A 22,651-nucleotide genomic window follows, 5' to 3' on the forward strand; every position below is an offset into this window, starting at 1 on the left:
CGTCCATCGTCCCTTTGATGCGGTGCAGTTGTCCTGTCCCCTTAGCAGAAAAACACCCCCAAAGCATAATGTTTCCACCTCCATGTTTGACGGTGGGGATGGTGTTCTTGGGGTCATTCCTCCTCCTCCAAACACGGCGAGTTGAGTTGATGCCAAAGAGCTCGATTTTGGTCTCATCTGACCACAACACTTTCACCCAGTTCTCCTCTGAATCATTCAGATGTTGGCAAACTTCAGACGGGCCTGTACATGTGCTTTCTTGAGCAGGGGGACCTTTTGGGCGCTGCAGGATTTCAGTCCTTCACGGCGTAGTGTGTTACCAATTGTTTTCTTGGTGACTATGGTCCCAGCTGCCTTGAGATCATTAACAAGATCCTCCCGTGTAGTTCTGGGCTGATTCCTCACCGCTCTCATGATCATGGAAACTCCACGAGGTGAGATCTTGGATGGAGCCCCAGACCGAGGGAGACTGACAGTTATTTTGTGTTTCTTCCATTTGCGAATAATCGCACCAACTGTTGTCACCTTCTCACCAAGCTGCTTGGCGATGGTCTTGTAGCCCATTCCAGCCTTGTGTAGGTCTACAATCTTGTCCCTGACATCCTTGGACAGCTCTTTGGTCTTGGTCATGGTGGAGAGTTTGGAATCTGATTGATTGATTGCTTCTGTGGACAGGTGTCTTTTATACAGGTAACGAGCTGAGATTAGGAGCACTCCCTTTAAGAGAGTCTCAGCTCGTTACCTGTATAAAAGACACCTGGGAGCCAGAAATCTGGCTGATTGATAGGGGATCAAATACTTATTTCCCTCATTAACACGCAAATCAATTTATAACTTTTCTGAAATGCGTTTTTCTGGATTTTTTTGTTGTTATTCTGTCTCTCACTGTTAAAATACACCTACCATTGAAATTATAGACTGATCATTTCTTTGTCAGTGGGCAAACGTACAAAATCAGCAGGGGATCAAATACTTTTTTCCCTCACTGTAGATTTACAGATAGAGAGATGCATTTTCAGATTTGTTTTTGGAATTAAATAATACCAGATTTGCTTTAAAACCTTTCCATTGTTAACAATCAAAATATGGAAAAGTGCAGTTGGTTGCATTATTACAGCTATATTAGAAAGTTCTAGACATTTGTATTAGGATAAAAAGCTGTTTTCTGATAATACAATGTTCTAGATTGTTCTTTAGTTGTGTTCTCTGCATTGTATCTGGATTGTATTCTATTACTTTCAAACTCATACATAGTCCTCTAAGTGGGTTTGGCTTTAGCTCTGTTGACTTGTATGGGAAAAGCTAGAATTATCTTAGTTGAGTGGAGTGTTCTGAAGCTAGTTCAAAAGGCTATACACGTAGATATTCAGCACTGTGTAGAGTTGTTATTGTGGAGCAGTTGAAAAGGACATTGAAGGCCAGAACTGCAGTGTATGAAGGGAATTAGGAGCTGTGAAGGCAGCAGTTGATGGAAGCAGCAGTAATACCTGGGCTAGTGGAGATGTAGAGTTTTGCTACAGCCATTATTTATATTTTGGAAGTGACTGTTTTCATTTTTGCTTACTGAGCAAGATTGTATTTGTTTAATTTGTGAATAAAATTGCTTAATTTGCTTAATTCTACTGGAGAGTTCTGTCTTGATAGTCTCAATCCAATCCTGCCCACGTAGCAATATTGGGGGTGGGGAATAGCAGTGGATTAATCAAGTTTTCAATGTAATTAACAAATATATAAATAAAGTAATGCCATCAATACTAATGAAACCTGAAATCTGCCATAATAGTTGTGAATGTAATTAGTTTTTTCTGGGTTAGGTCAGTTTTAAGGTGGTAAGTAACTGTAGACAGTCAGCAAACGTTGTTTGGGTAGCCATGGGGATTTTCATGTATTTTCCACTGCCTTATAGAATCTCCTTTACGTTTAAACTCTTTTATGTAGGATTTACATATTTATTTTGTATTTCAGGCTCATGACTTTTGAGGACAAGTTCACTGGAAGTCTTTTATGATGCAGAACAAAATGAGCTGGCATATCTCAGCCATCTGGCTTGAACATTTACACCTGCTAAAATCTGTATACATTTACAAGTCTGCTTTGCAAAGATAAAGTGCACTCAGATAAGTACTTTAGTTGCAGCCATTTTGATATTTGTAAGGAGTCTCTGACCATTATATGAGATTACAAAAATACGAAAGCCAGTTTTGGTAATTAACAGGCTCACGTTATCTTTAAATTGAAATTGGTTAGACCAAGAGCAGCTCAACAATATCTCTGCTGCAGACATACTTTCACAGTTATCCTCCACATTTTTAACTTATCTTTTTGTGAGTGAATATTCAAATATGGTTTTCATAGGGAACTGCTTAGTTTCATAAAAATATAAATGTTAAGATAAGTGTTTACAATCAGTTTACATTTCTCAATATACCAGAAGACAAAAATATGTGTTTTAAGCAGACTGGTTAATTATATTAAAACTTTACAAAAGCAATAGTAATTCAGTATTAAAGAAGGTGTAATCATTCAATATTTCTCGTTTGTTTTTCCTTTTTGTTGCACAGTTGCTCCAGTGAGAAATTGTCCACCTGCCAAACTGTCAGAAGACACTGAAAATAGGACTTTAAGGAGTGGATGGAAAATGATTACACATATTCCTTTATCAGGCTCTTTAAATAAAGCTACTTGTGTACAAATGTTTACTGGAGAAACACTTAATGTCCACTAGCTACTGCAATGCAGAGATAGACCATCCCATGGCACATAAACTGCAAACCAGATCACTTTTCAAATTAAATAAATGCTTCAACTATTTTGTATAATAATTATTTGAGCTTTGTACCCCCAGAAAAGGTCAATGGCAGTTGAACGCTAAAGTAAACACCATTTTAATATAGTGATGATTTACAGACAAAATCTGCAGGATCTACTGACACCCTTGACTATTTATAAAGATTCATGGCAGTCAATAAACACCAGCATAAGATCTGCTGGTCTAGCTGGATTTTTTGTTCACATTGCGGATGAGTAGTAATCTGCAGACAAAAATCCCGTTTCTTGTGATAGCACTAAATGAGCAGCTCGAAATCACGATGGCCAAACTAGGTGGAGCATGCCAGCATGGTTCACCAAGCAGCACGGACACGGACATTTGTCAAGAGATTCCCCCAGCCAAGTGGGTTTTGTCCTTTTTACCCACTTTCTGTGACATAATCAGCAAAAAGTCTCTGGAACAGTCGTGTAATAGAATGCTAAGAGCATTGACTGGAAAAGTGCCGATGTTTTTCAGTCTCTGTAGTTATACGGTTTTCGATTAGTTACGGCTAATGTGATTTTATCTGGTGCCACTCTAACCTGGATGATGTAATCAATTTGAAAAGTGGTAAAACACACTGCTGGAAAACCTGATTGCAATTTTCTGTAATCCTGTTGAAGTATGTTCACCTTTCTAAAAATGGGCAATCTTTGAGAATTACTCCATTTGGGCAATAGGGGACCACTGAACGAAATCATTATCGCCATGCAGACGCCAGCAATGGGCTACTTTTCACTTTCAAATAATGTAATGTCTTCTGGTTTATATCCCACATCGCACATTTAACATTACTCTGACAGTTTCAAGAGGACTGTAACTAGGACTGTAAGTCTAGTTTTTACCAGACTTTAGCACATTGAATATGTATTGTCAATTCCCCCCCAAAATAGCTATTTTACTTACAGAAAGTTGGCCATGGCATTACATTTCCATTTTAGGTTTTGGTTCCATTTAAGAATATTTTAAACCTCCTTAATTCCAATCTCCCATGGCAGACGCATCAGTAGAGGTGACTACACAAAGATTAGAAACAACATCGATCGATTGAGCAGCTGTGGACATCGATTGTGTTCTTGCAACACTAGGCACAATGAGACCTCTAGAGTAAGCGTTGTGTTGTGCTGAAGTAATGATGGTGCTACTACAGAACAACAGCATTATGACAGTTTAACGGTACATGTTTTCTGAGACACGTGTTGTTTTTATCTCTCCCATCGCATTACAGAGGCAGAGGTGATTTTCGGAGTTGATTAACTTTGGCAATTCCAAAGTCCAAAACTAAATCAAAATTTTTAATAAACTAATGATTGCAAAAGTCAACCTACAGTATTTTCCAGGTAGTCATTTAAAAGGACAGTACATTGGGAATATTGATGCCCATAACCAATTAAAATGATCAGATCTGCCAGGCTTTCTGTGTTTGGTGAAGGTAAAATGGATTGGGAATGTGACTGGGTTCTATTGTTATTCTCTTCCTTTTTCCCTTTGCTCAGCAGCAACTAGACATTTTTGTAAGGATTTCATGCCTGGGTTGCCTGAGGGTAAAGACCATAGATATAGCTACGGTGTGTCACACATGGTGCAGACTGTAGGATTAAGGTATGATAGTGGCAGAATTAAGTGACCATGGAAAATGGGAATGTGCCAGGATGCTGGGCCTTAAGCTGTCAAGGTCAAATCCTACATGGTGATGGACAACTTGAAACTGACTGTTCAAAAAAGGACTATTAGTCATTTGTATTCTGTCTGTGTAACTAGCTGTTGCTCTCTGACCTTTCCAGTTCACAGACCCCATAGTCATGTATGCAGATGATGCAGATTAACAATCCACTGATGGATCAGCTACTAAAGTGCTCTCTGCCCCAAAGTGACTGTTTTCCAGAAAGCATCAAGCTTTTGAAAATGCACAATGATCACGTTTAATTCTCTGTCCTCGGTGTAGGATTGGAGTGGCTCAGAGGCGTGATTAACGAATACCCCACCCATGTGATATCGCACTGCATCTCACCATCTGTTTTACATAGTGAACTAAAGTAACATCTTTCCTACCATAAGAGAAAAACACATACATGTAAATAAATGTAATGATTCAAAACATGTCTGATAAAATAAAATCTGGTGCCATGAATCACTGAGAGGAAGTTAGAATGATAAAAGTAGCAAAACCATCTGCTTACCTATAGCTGTTTTCAACACCAGCTATTTTAACCAAAACAAATTCAACCACTTGAGAAGGAATGCAGTGGCCATTCTGTGTCAGAATAACGTAGATCATCTGGAAAAAGTACCAGGGCACAAAGGCAAGAGTCATATTCGACCAAAAGCCCCTGCCTTAATCTGAGTAAATATTGTTCCTGGTGTCAGGGATGTTTTTTTTTTATACTTTTCAGAATTGATTCATGCTCATTTAAAGTTCAAAATGATATTCCACTCTTCAGATTGTGGATTTTCCAGTGTGCTGAAATAACTCAAGGTTCAGTTTTCTTAGTGGAAAATATTAAATCATCAGATACTGTGCTTAAGTCAGTGTCTGTTCATTTCTCATTTCTTAAAATGTAGGTGCAACATACAGACACTGAAGTTTTTTTTATTTTAGTTGCATACATCTGTCTGTCTGGCCTCGTTGAAGTTTGCAGTCCAAAAGAATACATTGTACTGTTAGGGAATTGCGAAGAAAATATTTTATTGACAGGTGCACTGCCTTTCACTCATATAATTGTGTTGGTGTTCTTGGAAAGATATCCATCAATTGTAATGCAGGCTTTTTATATAAGATGGATAATTGTTCACAGGAAAAATCAGTCATGTATGCGAAAAAACATCAGCATAGTTAAGTTTGCCTGAGCAGGAAGATAGATGAGACCATTTTTTTTTTTTTGGGGGGGGGGGGTTGTATGTTTGCTTTTACAATCAATATTAATTTATGAAGCTGGAGAAAGAAAATATCAACCCGCTCCTAATAAAGTGGAGCACTGTTTCCCCTCCCCCTGTGTCCTAAACATGATCTCTGCCTCAGCCATTTAATCACGACCAGCTGTCAATGAAGTAAGCCCTGCACGTGTAGCGATGATGTCATTTTAGTATGCTTTTCGCTATTGTGCAAAAAATATTTGCATGTTTACATATTTGCAAAACATGAACTAGTATGGTGTTGGTTTGAAGCTTGCTGTTTAAAAATGGGACAAAGGTAACATGTATGTTGATATTAAATGTAGCATGAAAAAGATGGTCTCAATGAATCCTAGGCTAAATAATGCTGTTCTTCTATGGAGTCAGTATGGGCAGTTGCAACATATATGAAGAACTGCGTGTTTTTCCCTATGTGTCTGTGAGCGAGGTCAGTGTCTTATTGTGCTATCATACTGTGCTGTAGTTCAACCTCGATACCCAGAGGAAAAGGGTCTGATAAGAACCAGATTTTCCTATCAATTTGGTCCTAATACATCATACAAGCCCCCCTAATATTAAACATTATACATACATCAAGTTTGCTCAAGCTTGACAATATATGGTTATTCCTAATAGGTTTTCAGGCACAAAAGACAACTTTCACTCATCATGGGACAGCATATTGAGTCCTGTTATCTCTCTCTCCTGTCTGGCCTCCATAAAAATGCTTGTACTTCATAACTTTTCTAAGGCAGTTTGTGGGATTTCCCTGTGAACCTCTTATGTGCAGCTGCTGGTAATAAAATTCTCGTTGATTGGCCCTACATCTCTCTCTGGATTGTTTTCGACTCTTCAATGTACTTGCCTGTACTGCTTAATCCCTCTGTTATCCAAAATCTGCCTTCCAAGCAGAGGAAATGGGAAACATTTTGGGGGTGGTTTTGTAATATGGGTTGTGATCGCTGGAGGCTACTCTGTATTCAGACTGCCAGACTGATGTCACTTGTGACCTGAATGTAATTCGGACCATGTCTGCAGAGGCCAACTCATGTTTTTCCCTTGCAAACTACAATTAAATAAAATCACTGGGACTGGAGTATTCTGAAATATTTGGACATTTTAGCAAAGAAACTCTATGAGATTTGAAGGCATTTGAACCCGATCACCATTGTTTACCCCTTGCTCAGATTATAACCGGAGGGGAAATTAATCTCTAAACCTAGACGCACAGCCCAGGGATTCAATTTCCAGGAAAGTGGGTCTGTGTAGTTTATTCTACTCACTTTCATGCTTTGATTTTGTTTCTCAGACAAACCATGCTGTTGACAGTGCTGACACAGTGAAACATGCCCCGGCTGAGGCAGTTTAGCGGTTACCAATTTCTTTTAACAAGAGTTTTAGAAACCGTGTGTTATGATGTGTTGTACAGCTTGATTTTATTTGGTGTTCTTTTAGAGGTGCAATTCTGTTTTCTGTGGTGAACAGTATTGGAAATGTACTGCAGGAATTGAATAGTATAATATTGTTTTTATGGTGCACGAAATATACACTGATAGACCTGCGTGCAAGTCTTAGACACATTCAGGAGGTACAATATATGGAGGCTATAAGCTTCGACACTACTCAAAGTCTCTATTAGTTTTGTCTATAATTACAACCATTTTGATGGTTAGTAAGAAGATAAAGCATTCAAGTGAAATAGCTTGCATCACCTGATATTCACAGTATAGTATCCAAAGCGTAACTCACAAGTACAGAGAAACATCACCTGCAAATTGACAAACTCTATAAAAATAGTCTATAAAGGATGAGCACTAGTTAAAGATAATATCCTTAAGTAATAGGAAGCAGAGAAGCTTTGAACTGACAACACAAAAAGCAGAAGGCTCATTGCCCATCATCCATCAACAGTACAAAGTTCACACAAGTGTGGGAGCAATAAGTAATCTGTGAAGAAAGGGAACCAGACTTAAAGGATAAAATATGCAAAAGAAAAATAGACTAGGAAACAATGGTCAAAAGCTCTTTGGAGAGAGAATCCATTATTAGATGAAAATATGACGCAACAAGCAAATATCATATTTTTGCATAGAGCTTAATGCTTCAAATATATATTTAAAAAAAGATAATTCCTTTGTTTAAGCTGATGCTAAATTCTATATTCTGCATCAACACAAGTTATTTCCGCAGGGATTAGAGAGGGCCTTCCTTTCCATTGTGTTCAAGTATGTGACTGATTTTTTTTAAGTAATAGTTTCTGGAGGCACTGAGGCACCTTGATAAAAAGGAACTAACTTGTTCCATATTTGTTGTATTTTTCAGACTGGATTGATAGTAGCCTGTTACCAAGGCTTTGTGGACATCGTCATTGCACTCGCTCAGTGTCCTTATATTGATGTCAACTGGCAAGACAGCGAAGGGAACACAGCCCTCATAACTGCGGCGCAGGCAGGTAAGATTTCTCTGCACTATTGATTATCAGTAAGTCCGAAAAATGGATGAGAGGGTTAAACGGTTACATAATCTGTATAGTGAGTCACAATTCTCTGTGTTTTGGGGTTTTGGCAGGCGCATTGTTCTTCGCTTGCCTTATAATTTATCTTTCAGGGAAAAGACCACAATGGTATCAATTCCTGTCACAGACTTCAATTATTTATATCATGCCTTTTCATTTTTAGCAAGGTTTAAAATAGGTTTTTGTAATATTTAAAGATTTTATCACATTCAAAGTAGAACTTTATTAGTATTCCTGCAGAAAATGTTGATATATTGTCAATCCAAATTTACTCTGTGTTAATCACTGTAAAAGCAAAACATCCAATAAAAATAAACAAACAAACAACTTTCTGCATATGCAAAACTAGAAAGAGAATCCTAATTTAGGAGTTTAGCACAAATTATATCTAAGTTGCTTCCTTATTTAACGTGAGTAAGCTCAGTTTGGTGAGGAAGCAGCATACACCATGTACACTTCAGATAAATTATTTTGTGGTTAAGAGCTTCCTAACTCTTCAGAGACCGCACGGTCAGTTGCTCACCTAACTGTGAAATGGGAACAAGTGTTGCATTGCAGTGTGTTGATTTGCATTTAATAATCAACTGTGAATCCCTTACCACAAATTACTACCAATTCCAAGGAGAAGAAACTGCATCAAAATAATACCTTATCCATTGATGTGTACCCCAATTATTGTATATATTTAAATGAATAGGCTTTACGAGCAGTCCTTTTATGAACTTCTCCAAAAGAAAACACGGAATAGTTCTAACATTACACAAAAAATCCTCTACTTGTTAATAGTTTAATTAAGAACTGTCTACTGTGACCTTTGAAGTAATACATTATAAATGAAGAAAGTGAGAGCAGGAACATAGCTCCACTATGTATGCTACCTCAGTCCACATAAATATGCAGTGATGTATACATTATCAGTCTTCAAGTGTTCCTAAAGTAAAAAATACTTTACTGTGGCCGACTAATTAGAGGCCTGATATTAAATATAACTACACTGGTTAAAAGTGGAGAGTCTCTTCAACAAAGCAAAAAGTTTCTGTTTCTGAGACCCTGAGGCGTTCTTCCAGTGAAATCCAGTATAACGTTTCTCATGATTTATATTTCATTTTGTTTTTATACTTAAACGGACCATTGACCATCCGGTTCTGAGTATGCTTGCTCAGATGTTTCTTTAATGAGATTACATAGTCAAAGTACAGTGTTCTGAAGTTTTTTTCTTCTCTCACATATAAAGTTTGTGTATAAAATGACGCTTCAATCTAAATGTATTCACATGACAAAAGACAGAATAACTATTTAATGTCCTTTCCTTTGCAGGACACATAACAATCTCCAACTACCTGCTCAACTACTACCCAGGCCTTGACATCGAGAGGAAGAATGTGCATGGTTTCACTGCTCTGATGAAAGCAGCTATGCAGGGGAGAACTGAATGTGTCCGTACTCTCATGCTGGCAGGTAGTGTGTTCCTCTCTTTCGAACAGAATCTCTTGCATTTTATTCCAAAACAGAATATAAATCAGTAAATTTAATAAGCACAAATGGGTCTTAGGTCACAAAATCATCTATTCCATTTAGTAGAAAGTTATTCGATTTTCTATTCTGTCTGCATGCATGTAATATATATCCCCCAGCATACAGATTAAATGACTAAGATTTTTGCTAACTGCTATCCTGAAACATTTGGGAAGGACTAGAAATGCGTAGGCAAGTGTGGAGGTTACATAACAGAGAGTCACATTGGTTGGAAAGGAGTTTCAGCCAATCAGCTTTATTCGAGTGAATTCACCCAGAGACCCTGTATCAAATTAGGGTGCAAAAGTCTGGTGATTTCCTGAGCTATATTAACCAATGAGAAGGGGTGTATCACTGAGAGTCCTCTCTTCATACTGGAGCAAACAGAAATGCACATGCAAAAAACAACCAATCACAAAGTTACACAGTATATATATATATATATATAAATATGTCTTATATGGGAAATTCCACAAGACTTAAACTGAAGGCCATTATCTATGCCTAAGATGCAGGAGCTGCTATATGTTATATAGTTCTTTAATTTTTGCATCCTTATCATAATAGTAGATTGTATTAAATGTACAATATTATTCACTCAGTGTGGTCTGTTTCATGCCTATCATCATGCCTAATTTATCTATGTGTCTTCAAGAGTAAACAATTCAACACAAATGGGTGAAAAAAGAGAAAAAATCTCCTTGTTTGAAATGTGCTTCCTCTCACAAATAATCCTACACATACATTAATACATAATATAAATTAGTTTTCTGTGTACTATAACACATTTTAAGAATACATGTAAATTAGCAACCAGCTCCATGCAACACATCTTTTATCCTGACTCTTGTAATTATTAGTGCTTCTATATATATTTTCTTAATACCGTTGGAGAAAGCATCTTATATTCACAAACAAAACCTAACAAGGTATCTGAAGGAGATGAGTACAGACACTAAAATATTGCAACTGGATTTATTTTAAATAGCTTAAGTTCTCTAATTATTAAAGTTGGTTTAAGTTAGCTGATTTTGTTCTTTTTTGCACTGAAATCTGTTGTCCTTTATAAGACATTTACAATTATTGCACATGACTTAACTGATCTCCAGAACCCAAATGCTAAATAGAAAGCAAAAGATAAGAGAGTAATTTGTGAGTGATGGGAAAACATGTTTGGCCCTGCATAAGCTGTAGTATGGAAAATGGCAAAACAATCCCCCCCAAAACAATATTTTAAACAGAAATACAGCAAACAAATACATTTGATCTGTGACAGAGAAATACTAGTGGACCATCACAAGTTTTTTTACTTTTTGCGAACATATATCAGTGCATAGCAAATTTATTGGATTGTACAACCAATGAACAGCATATAGGTGTATATATTGATGTCATAGTCTGGACAAGAGGAAGTCATAAAAAGCTGAGCAAAACTACATGGATATTTGGTTAAAACTGTATAAAACAAATCCACAGAAGTAATGGCTGGCTGCCCTAAAAAGACTTCAAAGAAGAGAGAAATTCCCAGTCTCAGTGGAATGTCAGATTGGTTAAAGGAACTTGATTTCTTTAGTCTTGAACAGAGGAGATCATGAAAGGGTTTGACTGAAGTGTTCAGAATTCTGAAAGATGTGGACAAAAGGAGTCCACAAAGAAACAAGGATACAAGGTAATGAGTGAACAATTAAGAATGGACAGCTTTATGACTTAAAAAGGGAGGCTTTTTGTACAAAGATCCATGGGGAGTTGAAGTAGTAGATATAGCTGGAATTGAATCTGACTCGAGAAATGCTTGCATGAACGTCTGGGATTAATTAGCTACTAGGAAACCAAACAAGCAAGGTAGACTGATTGGCCTCCTGTTATTTGCCACCTTTGTATGTTCTTATGTTGCCATGCATGGATGCATTTATACAGTTACATTGTTTAAGAAACATGGTTGTAATAATGGCTAGGTACTCCTTGACAATTTATTAAACTCATTATGTAAATTGTGACAGATGTCATACAGTTGATTTCCAAGGCATGAAGATTCTGTGGAGTAATACATTAATTCATTTCACACTAAGCAAGACTAAAAGTATGATTGCCAGCTAAGACAAAAGTTATAAACTTACACAAAGAAGGAAAATTTGAAAATAAAAAAGGTGATTATCATTCTGTACAGCCACAACAATTATGGAAAGTGAAAGACCAAACACATTATCTGTAAAAGCAAAATTGCTGGAGAGATCTGTAAAACACAAACACAAAATGACCTTATATTTGGATTGCCAGAATCTGAGTCATTTCCGAAGCAAGCATGTATTTCTTAAGAACCTTAAACTAAGCATTAGCTATCTGCCACAATTTACAAATATAAACCTGATTAGGATTTAAAAAACACCCTTTGCTCAGAATAAGTGAAAAATGTAACCGTTTCAAAAAGCAGAACCAAAGTTCACATGGCGACTAAAAAGGGAAGTCTAAAATTTAAAAAAAGCCCATTCAGTTACAAATACTTTATACACTCTATGGTCAATCTAAAGATGTGTGCAGAACAATGTAGTTTTATTACAATCTATAATATAGAATGTATTATATTCTTATATTGTTCTCATACTTTATTTTCCTTACTTTGTAATATACAAATGTGACTTTGATCATTATTATACAGCTTATCCTTTATTTAATGTAATATATGCAGGAGGAGAATACTTTTTTGACTGCACAGCATCATTACCATATTCTTTGTATTAGAGAGAGAGAAAGCTGTGATTTTTGACACCTGTTGCCTTTAATAGCCTGCGATCGTGAAACCAAACTAATGTAATATTTCAGTTATGCAAAGATTAAGAGAATAACCATGAAACCAAAATAATGTATTCTTCCATCTTAGCTTTAATCAAATCTAATTTTCCCGGAGTTCTTGCCAGGATTAAATTTGAGCTTCCTTACTGTCTTTACAATCTGGAATCTCTTTGTTCTGCAGCTGTTTAATGATGCTGACACATTATTGCTGTGCAGACAATAGTTTTTTGCAGGGCTCAAAGATCCATATTTCAAGTCGAAATACGGCATTATTATCCTAGAAAATATATTTCAAAGTGTCAAAATGTCCTGTTTGACCCAGCCGTTTTTATGAAACGAACTACAGTCATCATAAAGAAACGGGCTACACAGCTAAATACTTTTGTATATATGTTGTACTTTATTTGCTGACAGCTTAGTTTTAATACATTTTCATCTTGTTCTATGGAGAAAATATAATTATTATTATTTTATTATTTCACAGGTATCTTTATCAAAGGCAGCTTACATGGCTTTTAAAATACTGCATATACACAGCATTACAAGGGTGACTTACAAATGCCTGAAAATTGTCCGTGAAGTGACAGGTTATTTTTGAAATATAACTAAAAGAGAAAGCACTTATAATGGTCATTAATGGATAAAAGTATACTGCAAGCTGGTAGATGGTTACCTCCTTAAATATAGACATTAAATAAATACAATATACTTTATGTTTAGCCTTTAGCAGACAAAAGAACATGAACTATCAAGAACCCTGGAAAAAAAATAGGTATTCAAGTCTGCCAGTAGAGACTTGTTCCAATAAAGATCATGATTTTTACTCTTCTATTAATTGTTAGTTCCAAAAAACCCTAAAAACTTTTCTTGGTGCAGAACATTTCATTCTTGACTATTGTTCAAGTCAGCGTGTCAATTGCTTCTGTTTTATCAATCATCAAGTCATTTTATCAATGTGCAAATAATAAAAAATGTGCTTATAAACCGGATATTTATTGTCTCTTAAGACTTTTTGTAATGTTCCCAATAACTACAAGGAAAACAAAGAGAAAGAACCTGCTGTGGTGCTTTTTATTGGTTTTCCCCAATTAAGTAACTGTTTGACTAGCAGAGATTGATTTGATTCAAAAGATATAAATAAGTTTTATTGTACTGTAGAACAAAGGTACACTGACTATGCTTTATTACTAAAAGGCAATTTTGGTGAATGTTAGCTTAAGTCTATTTTATACACAGAAGAAATCTTGACACGGTCTCTGTAGCTGAGACTGGGCTGCTGAATGGGTTCAGAGTTCATTCTGAGATTCAAGCAGCACGAAACACAGACTTGTGTTGCATCTTGACAGGAGCTGAGTACTTGGCTAAGTCTCAGGTGTCTGTATTTGGAGAGTCTGTGTAGAGCACACAGAGCAGCAAATTCAGGCGCCACATTTTAAGGAGAAATAATACAAGCACTGATTGGCTTACTTCCAGCTGTGGGCCGTTGGTACATTTCTGATTGGTGGATCCCACATGGCTTAGATACATTGTCTGCTGATTGGCTGCTCATCAGGTAGCTGTCAAAGGATTTATTGCTTCATGTGATATTTTATGGTGAGATGCCGTGGGGGCGATTGACACCTTTCAAACAGAATCGCAGATTTTGATTGTGTGAGAAAGTGTCAAACTGGCACCAAGCTGACGGAGTTTCCATCTCCTGAATGATGTCTTTCTATCCTGATGTCTGTATCTCCCCTAAACTGTGGACTTTAGAGACAACACAGCACATCTTTGATGCATTTTATGGCCTGTTAGAACTGACCAGACTCACGATCAGTCAGAGATCTGCAGAGGGAGAAGATTTATAGAATCACCATTTTATATAAAATCGTAATCATTAAACCAACACTGGTTGCTACACTGGTCACTACACTGCTTACCAAAGTACCATACCAAACGCCCCAAGAACAAGCAGGAACTAAAGACAGCTGCAGTGCAGGCCTGGCAGAGCATCACCAGGGAAGAAACCCAGCATCTGGTGATGTCTATGGGTTCCAGACTTCAGGCAGTCATTGACTGCAAAGGATTTGCAACCAAGTATTGAAACTCACAATTTAACTCATGATTATGTTAGTTTGTCCGAATACTTTTGAGCCCCTAAAATTGGGGGGACCACATATAAAAATGGACGTAATTCCTACACTGTTCACCCAGTTTGGATGTAACTAACCTCAAATTAAAGATGAAAGTCTCCAATTAAAGCACATCTTGATTGTTTCCTTTCACATCCATTGTGGTGGCATACAGAGACAAAATGATGACAATTGTGTCACTGTCCATATATTTATGGACCTAACTGTATATATCCAATCTGGAAAAAAATATGTTTCCATCTAGTTTTAATCATATAAATAATAGGATTAATCCTTGGTGATAACGAGATGTTTTAGATTCTTTATTGGTCTTTGTTACTTCTCTCACATGTTAAGAAATAGGAATTTAAAAAGTTTAAAGATCTATTCATCCTTGCTGACTATATTTAAGTTACATTTGAATAAACTTGCTTTCTAATCTGACTGTGTTCTAACATTTATATATATATATATATATATATATATATATATATATATATATATATATATATATATATATATATATATTTATATATTTTAAATTATTTTCTTGTACAGCTCTTTGAGCTGCTTTTAGTATGAAAGGGACTATATAAAGTTTTTTTTTATTACTATTCATATCTTGTTTAACAGATTAACAAGTATTATTGAAACGTGATGATTGAAAGGAATATCCCACTTATTGGTGTCAAAGTTCATCAAACGGGGGAAAAATATATGAATATAAGCATTTCTCGCACAGCAATATCAAGCATTAGATTTTGATACCTGATGTTTAAATATAAGCATTTGTATATTTATCAATGAATTAAGTGCCAAAATATTTTATGCCAATTCATTTTTAGATTTCCTGTTGCAAGTATAATTACATATTCTGAGTTTCATGCATAGACAAAGAAATACAATATTTTCTGTCCTTATTCTGTACAGGGGGAGATTTAGCAGCAACTGATAATGGGCGGAAGCTAACCCCTCGGCAGTGGGCCCTTTTCACAGGCCGCTACGAAACCGCGTACCTGATAATGCAGCTGACAGCCCGTCCCTGTGCCGAGCAGTTCTGCGATTCCTACAAGCCAGAGTGGCCCCGGCTAAAAGACCTAGTGGCTAAAGCCAATGAGCCCAAGGGTTGCCTGCAGAAGATCTCAGAGACTGTGTGTTCCCTGTTCAGCTTCAATTTTCCCCGTGACCCGGAAGAAGATGGCGTGATGGACCACATGGTACGGATGACTACCAGCTTGAGCAGCCCGTTCATTGCCACTGGCTGCCAGACCGTGTGCCCTGACAGCCCCCCTTGTGTGGGCAAGAGGCGGTACGCCGTGCAGGAGATTCTCCGGAGGCAGCGTGTGGAGCAGCTGAAAAACCACCCAGAGCGCCTCAACAACTACAAGAAGCTCTTCCAGAACTCACGGGTCACTCTGGTCTCCAAAAAGCAAGAAAGGAGGGCTAGCCTGCAGCCCAACAGCCTGACGACGAGTTCCTCCAATGTGCCCACGCGGCGCACCAGCCTACTGCCACTGCACCTTCTGCGGAGAAGCAGCGTGCGGCCTGGCATGGTGGTGCCCAAAGTCAGGGTGTCCAAAGCGCCTGTTGCCACCTACGAGCCGGAGAGGGTGCGCAGGAGGAGCAGCTCCAAGGACAATCAGTTCCTGCAGATCCCCAAATGGAGATACAAGGAGCTGAAAGAGGAAAGAAAGAAGGCAGAGGAAGAGGAGAGGAGAAGAGCCGAAGAAGTGACTCGGAAACATTTGGCCTCAGGGAAGAAGAAGGCATAACCTTCCCTGTGACCTTTAGCCGGGCAGATGCTGCTCTGCAAGATTATGCTTAAAGGCTTATGGACCAACTGCTGAGATGAGCCACATTTTATTTCTAGAACGTTTCAAATTCAGTTTAGTTTAGTTTAGTCGGATTTCTAACTTGAAATACTTGATATTTATTATGATATTTATTGCTTTTAAAGAAGGGGATACTTTACTGTGGTAAGAGATTCAGGTTTGATTCACAAGAAACCAGCAAAACCAATAGGGGAGTACGTGATGAGTTACTACACATATTTAGTTTGCTTACACAGAAAATTAGAACGGGGCTGCAAATCTGCTTCTGCCGAGCCACAGTCCTGCTCATCTCTTAGGGGGCGTTAAATGGCCCAAGAGCGCAGCCTTGAAAGACAAGTTAAGCTGTGCTAACAAAGCAAATAATCAGTCCAATTAAGTAATGCAGGGCTCATCTCTAACACAATCTAAAAGATCCTGTGGCTCCCCAAGAGCAGGGTTGCAGAGCCCTAGAATATAATATTTACTGTCATGACTTAATCTGAAGTGATTTTTCTCAACATTGGCAGATAAAACCCTCTTATACAATTACATTGAAATCAAGTCTGTTCAGGGGGGACACAATGTGTTGTTTTTCATGAGCTGCCTAAAGGTATTTTGAAGACAAGTGCAGAAGTATAGCACTTCCAAATAACCAAAAATCTTCAGTATCGACAAATCTTATTTTCCAAAGACCGCAATTCCTAAAGGATGAGGAACACAAATGCGCAAACTCATTGTGGTGGAGAGAGAAACCCGACCAAAAACAATCCCATTTTACAGATTAAAGTGCTTATGGTGACTTCCTGTAAAGGCTAAAAATAGGCTGCTGGATTAAAATGCTCCATGTGCAATAACATTTCAGATAAAAAATACTGTAAACACTAGTTTGAAAATTGTCTAACAGTAACATTTTTTTAAATAATTGTGATTTCCTAAAAGATTTACTGAATGTATTTTAGCAGTACAGCAGAGGGGTTTTATAAGAATAAATTCCTTTATATATTTGTACACACAAAGACTTTTTATATATCACCAGCTATTATGAAAATGGAATGAAACAAACCAAGTTTTATATCATAATTTTGTTTGTTCATTTCCAAGTAAATCTCAAAGCAAAACCACTGTGATATTAACCCATTAATGCCTAATGTCCCATATGCAAGACAAGATGGAATAAAGTTCCATTTCCTGGGAAACCCATGTAAAATTAAAAAAACAAACTGTAAGCTACCACTCCCTGACAGCTGTATTGTTTCTCTTTTAAATGCATGGCTGCCAATCAATTCTTTACCTCAACAACAAGTGCAATATCTGTATTTGCTCGGTACATCTGGAGACAATCAGTTATTTACAGTAATACTTTAATCGTAATCCCTGAATGTGTGTGTGCTTGGTTTGATCTGCCCCAGCTAAACAAACATTTCACAAAATCAATCTGCACTAAAGAGAAGGTTTTTGTACAGTCCCGTGCATGGGATCTGTACTTGCTAAGAATAATTTGAGAAACATGATCCCAGGAACGCAAGTCGTCTAAGGGAAATTGAACAAAGGTTTAGAAATGAATGGTTTAATAAAAATAACTGGTCTATACTTATTGCAATAAAGGATAATTAATTTATAAGTTTAAGCATTAAGGAGGTGTTTCATTAAATTTGGTGCTGCTGCCATGAAGACAATAATAATAATAATATTTTAAAAAGTATAAATATTTTATATAGACACACACACACATAGGTTTCAGAGCTGTGAAAACAGATCAATAGCAGTTATCTGCTAAATTTGTTTTCAAGAATTTTCCCAGTTTTCCCTCAGCATAAAAGTAACCTTAAACTACAAGACTTCTCATTTAGTTCTGGTGAGTGTAGAAAATATAATTGTAATGTAAATATATAAATATATTGGAGAAATAAATCAAGTTTAAAATGTATATATATATATATATATATATATATATATATATATAGATATATATATTTCTTATATGAGCAATTTTGTTTCAATCTGGGGCATTATTAAATCCCTAGGGGTGTTAAATTTGATTATTTTCTACAAACTGGTCCTATAAACATTATATATAAAGAAATTGCACCAGGGAATAAAATAAATAAAGAATGTCATATGCACAGATAAGGAAAAGATTGTAAGGATTTTAATTTTTCACAAAACAGGGACAGCAAGACAACAATGATAATTGCAGATCATTAAAAGTAATCAAAATGATCTGAAAACATGTATTTTACCAGCTGGGATTCAGTGAGGAACGTGGAGGGACAAATCCAATGAGATCAAATCCATGAGGCTGTTTTAAAAATCAATGCGCTGTATTCCAAACAAAAGAAATGTCACGCTCTGTCCAAACAAAACTACAAAATTGGTGATCAATGAATATGGGTCCAACGAAATGCGGCTCCCCGGCCAAAAAAGGGACTGCATTATTTTCAGTCCCTTCACTGTCTTGAACTCCACAGTAAACTGCATTTTTTTATTTTGAGAAAACATATTGAATTTCTATGTGGACTTGCTGTCTATACCCATCTGTAATGTAGACTAGATTACAATTTCAACCGGATTAAAGAACACTTTACCATACATATCTGTACAATAACTCAGGAATGCATATTAGAATAATCCACTTTGGGAAATGAACTACCATTACTGCACAGCAGGCACACACAGCGAGGGCAGCAGCAGACAGTGAAGTACGCAACGGCAGCAAGACATTCAAACGTGAAGTTTGTCATCAGAGTGCTTTCTTTAAATGCGACAGTCTTTACATCTCAAGCGTGGTTTGAACTCTGAAGAAACCGTGATCCTCTTCCAATCTTTCCACCAACATGCCTCTGCCAAGCCCTTAAGAGTTCATCCCGTCCTTGGCCACTCTTACTCTAAATGTACTTGAATCAACACAAAGTTTGTGTACAAGATTTTCCAAACATCCTGTGGGGATAGTTTGACAACTACATCCTTTTAGACTTATTTAAGGCACATTTGAAGCAGCCAACATATGCTAATAAATAAATGTATAACTTCATGTACCATTTCGTGGTGAACTACTTTTCAGGTTCTACTACAATGATGCGACTGAGTAGTATAGTGTAGCGAGATGTGTGTTTGGAAGTACGTTGTTTTTCCTTGGTTCATGATTTAAGTCACATAGGAGCTGAAACTGGAAACTGGATGGTGGTGGCATCTGCCAAAAGATGATGATTCAAGACGTCACATTGAATAACAAAGTGCTAAAATTGACAAATCGAGTCAAACTAACTGGTGAAATGAAAATGACTGGAGTTATATTATGGGTCAGACATATTTTAATTGTTTACGCCTAGTGCACAATACTTAATCTGTCACACCACTTAATTTAAACCCATAAACTTCCTAGGCATTTTGATGTTTTCCATTTTGATACGCACTTTTGATAGGGTGCTTTTTATATATTGCTGCTGTTCTGAACCAATATGAATTGATATAAAAGGCTGAACTGTTTTCTCCCAAGTGATTTGTGTTATTTCTAAAACTGCAACAGAAACCAGAACATTATAACCATCCAACAGGATACACGAGGAAATCCTGTAGAACGTGGGGTCCAAAATCCTCCTGGAGTTTTGCAGGAATTCTTTATTCTTCCTGTGAAAAGAGCATCTTGCCTGTGGGATTCCTAAAACCACCTGCAGGATACATGCAAGAAGTGGTATTTTGGGTTGCTCTATACTATAATGGCTCACTGCACTACTTGTTAGCATAGATTCATACAACACTCCCCACAAAAACAACACTTAATATAGCATACAGTATTCAGATAATATGTCCAGGTCTTTGTACACAGTCTGTAACACATACGGAGTTGACAGATGCTGACAGCAATGCAGAAGAGCTCTTGTCTGACACCCAGCCTACCAGCAGAGGAACAGTGGAACGGGTAAGTAAAGGATGCGCTGTACTCTACCAAACTGTTACAACACAACACAAACTCTCAAATTCTGGTTCAAATGGGGTCTCAGAAGAAAAGGTAGTATATTAATTTTCCAAAACAAGAAGCTTGAAATCTGTACAGCCCTTGAGTTTGTGCGATTTCATTTGTAAATGACCAAACTTGCCATTGTGTGCGACAGCCTTGTATGTGTGACCTTGAGTCCAATCATGTTGCTTAATGGTGCCCAAAGCAAACTGGTGCTAATGCTGCAGAATGTTTATGCAGTGCAGTGATTTCCATTCAAATATGCATTAAAACTGTAATCAAAAGAGAAAATAGAGTATGCAAATGCTGTTTTAAATGGAGAATATTCCAGGCAATGTATTTACATAAGTCTTATACAGGAGAGAATGATTGTGAAGATAAAATGTTTTATAAAGAGATCTTTATGAGCCAAACTGTCCAGAGTCAGTGCTTACTGGAGATTATTACAACTTGCCCTCTCCATCAATGTTTATTGAAATAGTGATGGAGAATTTTAGCTTTTCCAACCATCTCCCTTGTCCAGGCATCAATGAAAACACTGAAATTGGGTGGGATGCACAGGTACTGAATACCTATAAAAGTCTACTGGAACCCGCATTTTACAGTCCTCATATTATATACAGTGGTATCATTATGGTAATTTCATTATGGTAATTTCAGGCCATTTTTGTTTTAAATGTAAAAACTATATGCTTTTGCTTTTATCATAATTAAATACAATTGTAAATGTCATGCATTGTATGCAACTGAACAGAATATTCAAAATATTTTGCCTGATTAAGGACCTTATCTAGTAAACAAAGTCAAATTGGTTCACTTCACTTTTATCCATTTCAAATAAGATTGAATTGTTGGCAATTAAGATTCAGCAAGACGACAAATAAATTACAACCACACTTTATTTGAATTGCTATCACAAAATTCCATTGTTAAGTAACAAAAAACAGTTGACATCATTTCAAAAGTTATTTTGTGTAAAATAATTATGTTTTAGGTTACAAAAATCTCAGAAATTGGAAGAAAAACTAAAACATTTGATGATTCTGTCTTGATTTTAAAATGTTCTCCCATAGGGTGCAAACGAAGTTTCACAGCACAAATACAATTCTCTGTGCTGTAACATACAGGATAACATCGTACCCTACATACACTTTGGTACGGTGTGGAATGTTGGAGGGCGTTCAGAAGGGATTCTGATTCTGGAATCCTGAGCTTTGACGATTTCATTTGGTGTGGTCCTTGCACTTGAAACACAGCGACAGTGTTTATTTGGGTCGGGAGGGATGGCGGGCTCACTTGCGGGGCTGGTGGATATGCTGGTTGATGTGGTGGGACGCGGGGAGCTTCTCCACAGAGGGCTGGGGCTTCTGATGGGCCACCTGGGCCGCAGCAGGAGGGAAGTCCTTATCACCCTGAAAAACAGAAGAACTGACCTTTAGAGACACGCCATAAGACGTCAGCGCCCCACTGGAAAACTAACTAAATCAGAGCCTTTTGTTTTATACATCAGTCAGGCATACTGCATTTTGATTTGATTTTAGTCTCTACTATACATTTTATTGTTTTACTACTGGGATTAGTCATCTTCACAAAATTGATGTAATCATGGATCAACATATATGACAATCTATAAAAATTCTATTCAGATCTGGGAGGATTCCACTATTGACACTGATACATTGCAGAGAATCTACATATTTGTAGGTGTGAATTGATTTAAGACGAGCTTGTAAACTGAATAACTAATGTATAAAGTAAATAAATAAAAACCTTGCCTTCAAAATGTAATAACTGACCAATTCTGTTGTGTTCCAACACCTCACTGGTGCAATTATATGACCTGAGGGACCTAACCTGTTGTTTTCTGTTTTTTTCTCTTAAGGGTCCATTCTGAATCTTTGTTTTCAGGGGATTAATTAGAGGAGTATTAAATCATTTGTGTATATAATAGTTTTTTTTTTTTTTTTAGTGTACATTTTTGATTATATATCTGAAATGTATATAGACAGGCCCAGTCTAACTGTAGAACTGTGTGCATCACCTCCTGGCAGAAGCCATTAAATTGTACATGAATAACAAGCAGCTAAGATGATGTAACCTTGTGTTTAGGCTTATTCAACTTTAAACATAAGGAAATTAACCCAAGTGAAGGTCGCCGCAGGGTTAAGCCGTGCAGCAACAATCTTTATAATGCCCCTGGGGGGGGGTAAACACAACAAACAGACACCAACCAAAATAGGATTAGAAGAA

General features: G+C 37.0%; 2 protein-coding genes across 2 annotated transcripts in view; one reads left to right on the plus strand and one right to left on the minus strand.

Moving 5' to 3' along the window:
* Positions 1 to 18,349, plus strand: part of ankrd33ba (ankyrin repeat domain 33ba) — a 34,671-nt gene extending 16,322 nt beyond the window's left edge. The window contains exons 2-4 of the mRNA XM_066721508.1: positions 8,024 to 8,153; positions 9,534 to 9,674; positions 15,563 to 18,349. Of these exons, the coding sequence (XP_066577605.1) occupies positions 8,024 to 8,153; positions 9,534 to 9,674; positions 15,563 to 16,404 (1,113 nt within the window). The 3' untranslated portion in view covers positions 16,405 to 18,349. The remainder of the gene's footprint in view (positions 1 to 8,023; positions 8,154 to 9,533; positions 9,675 to 15,562) is intronic.
* A 2,933-nt stretch (positions 18,350 to 21,282) lies between these two features.
* dap (death-associated protein) overlaps positions 21,283 to 22,651 on the minus strand; it is a 36,687-nt gene continuing 35,318 nt past the window's right edge. The window contains exon 4 of the mRNA XM_066721522.1: positions 21,283 to 21,813. Coding sequence (XP_066577619.1) covers positions 21,694 to 21,813 — 120 coding nt within the window. The 3' untranslated portion in view covers positions 21,283 to 21,693. The remainder of the gene's footprint in view (positions 21,814 to 22,651) is intronic.

Source organism: Amia ocellicauda, chromosome 2, assembly GCF_036373705.1.
Source record: "Amia ocellicauda isolate fAmiCal2 chromosome 2, fAmiCal2.hap1, whole genome shotgun sequence".
NCBI lineage: Eukaryota > Metazoa > Chordata > Actinopteri > Amiiformes > Amiidae > Amia > Amia ocellicauda.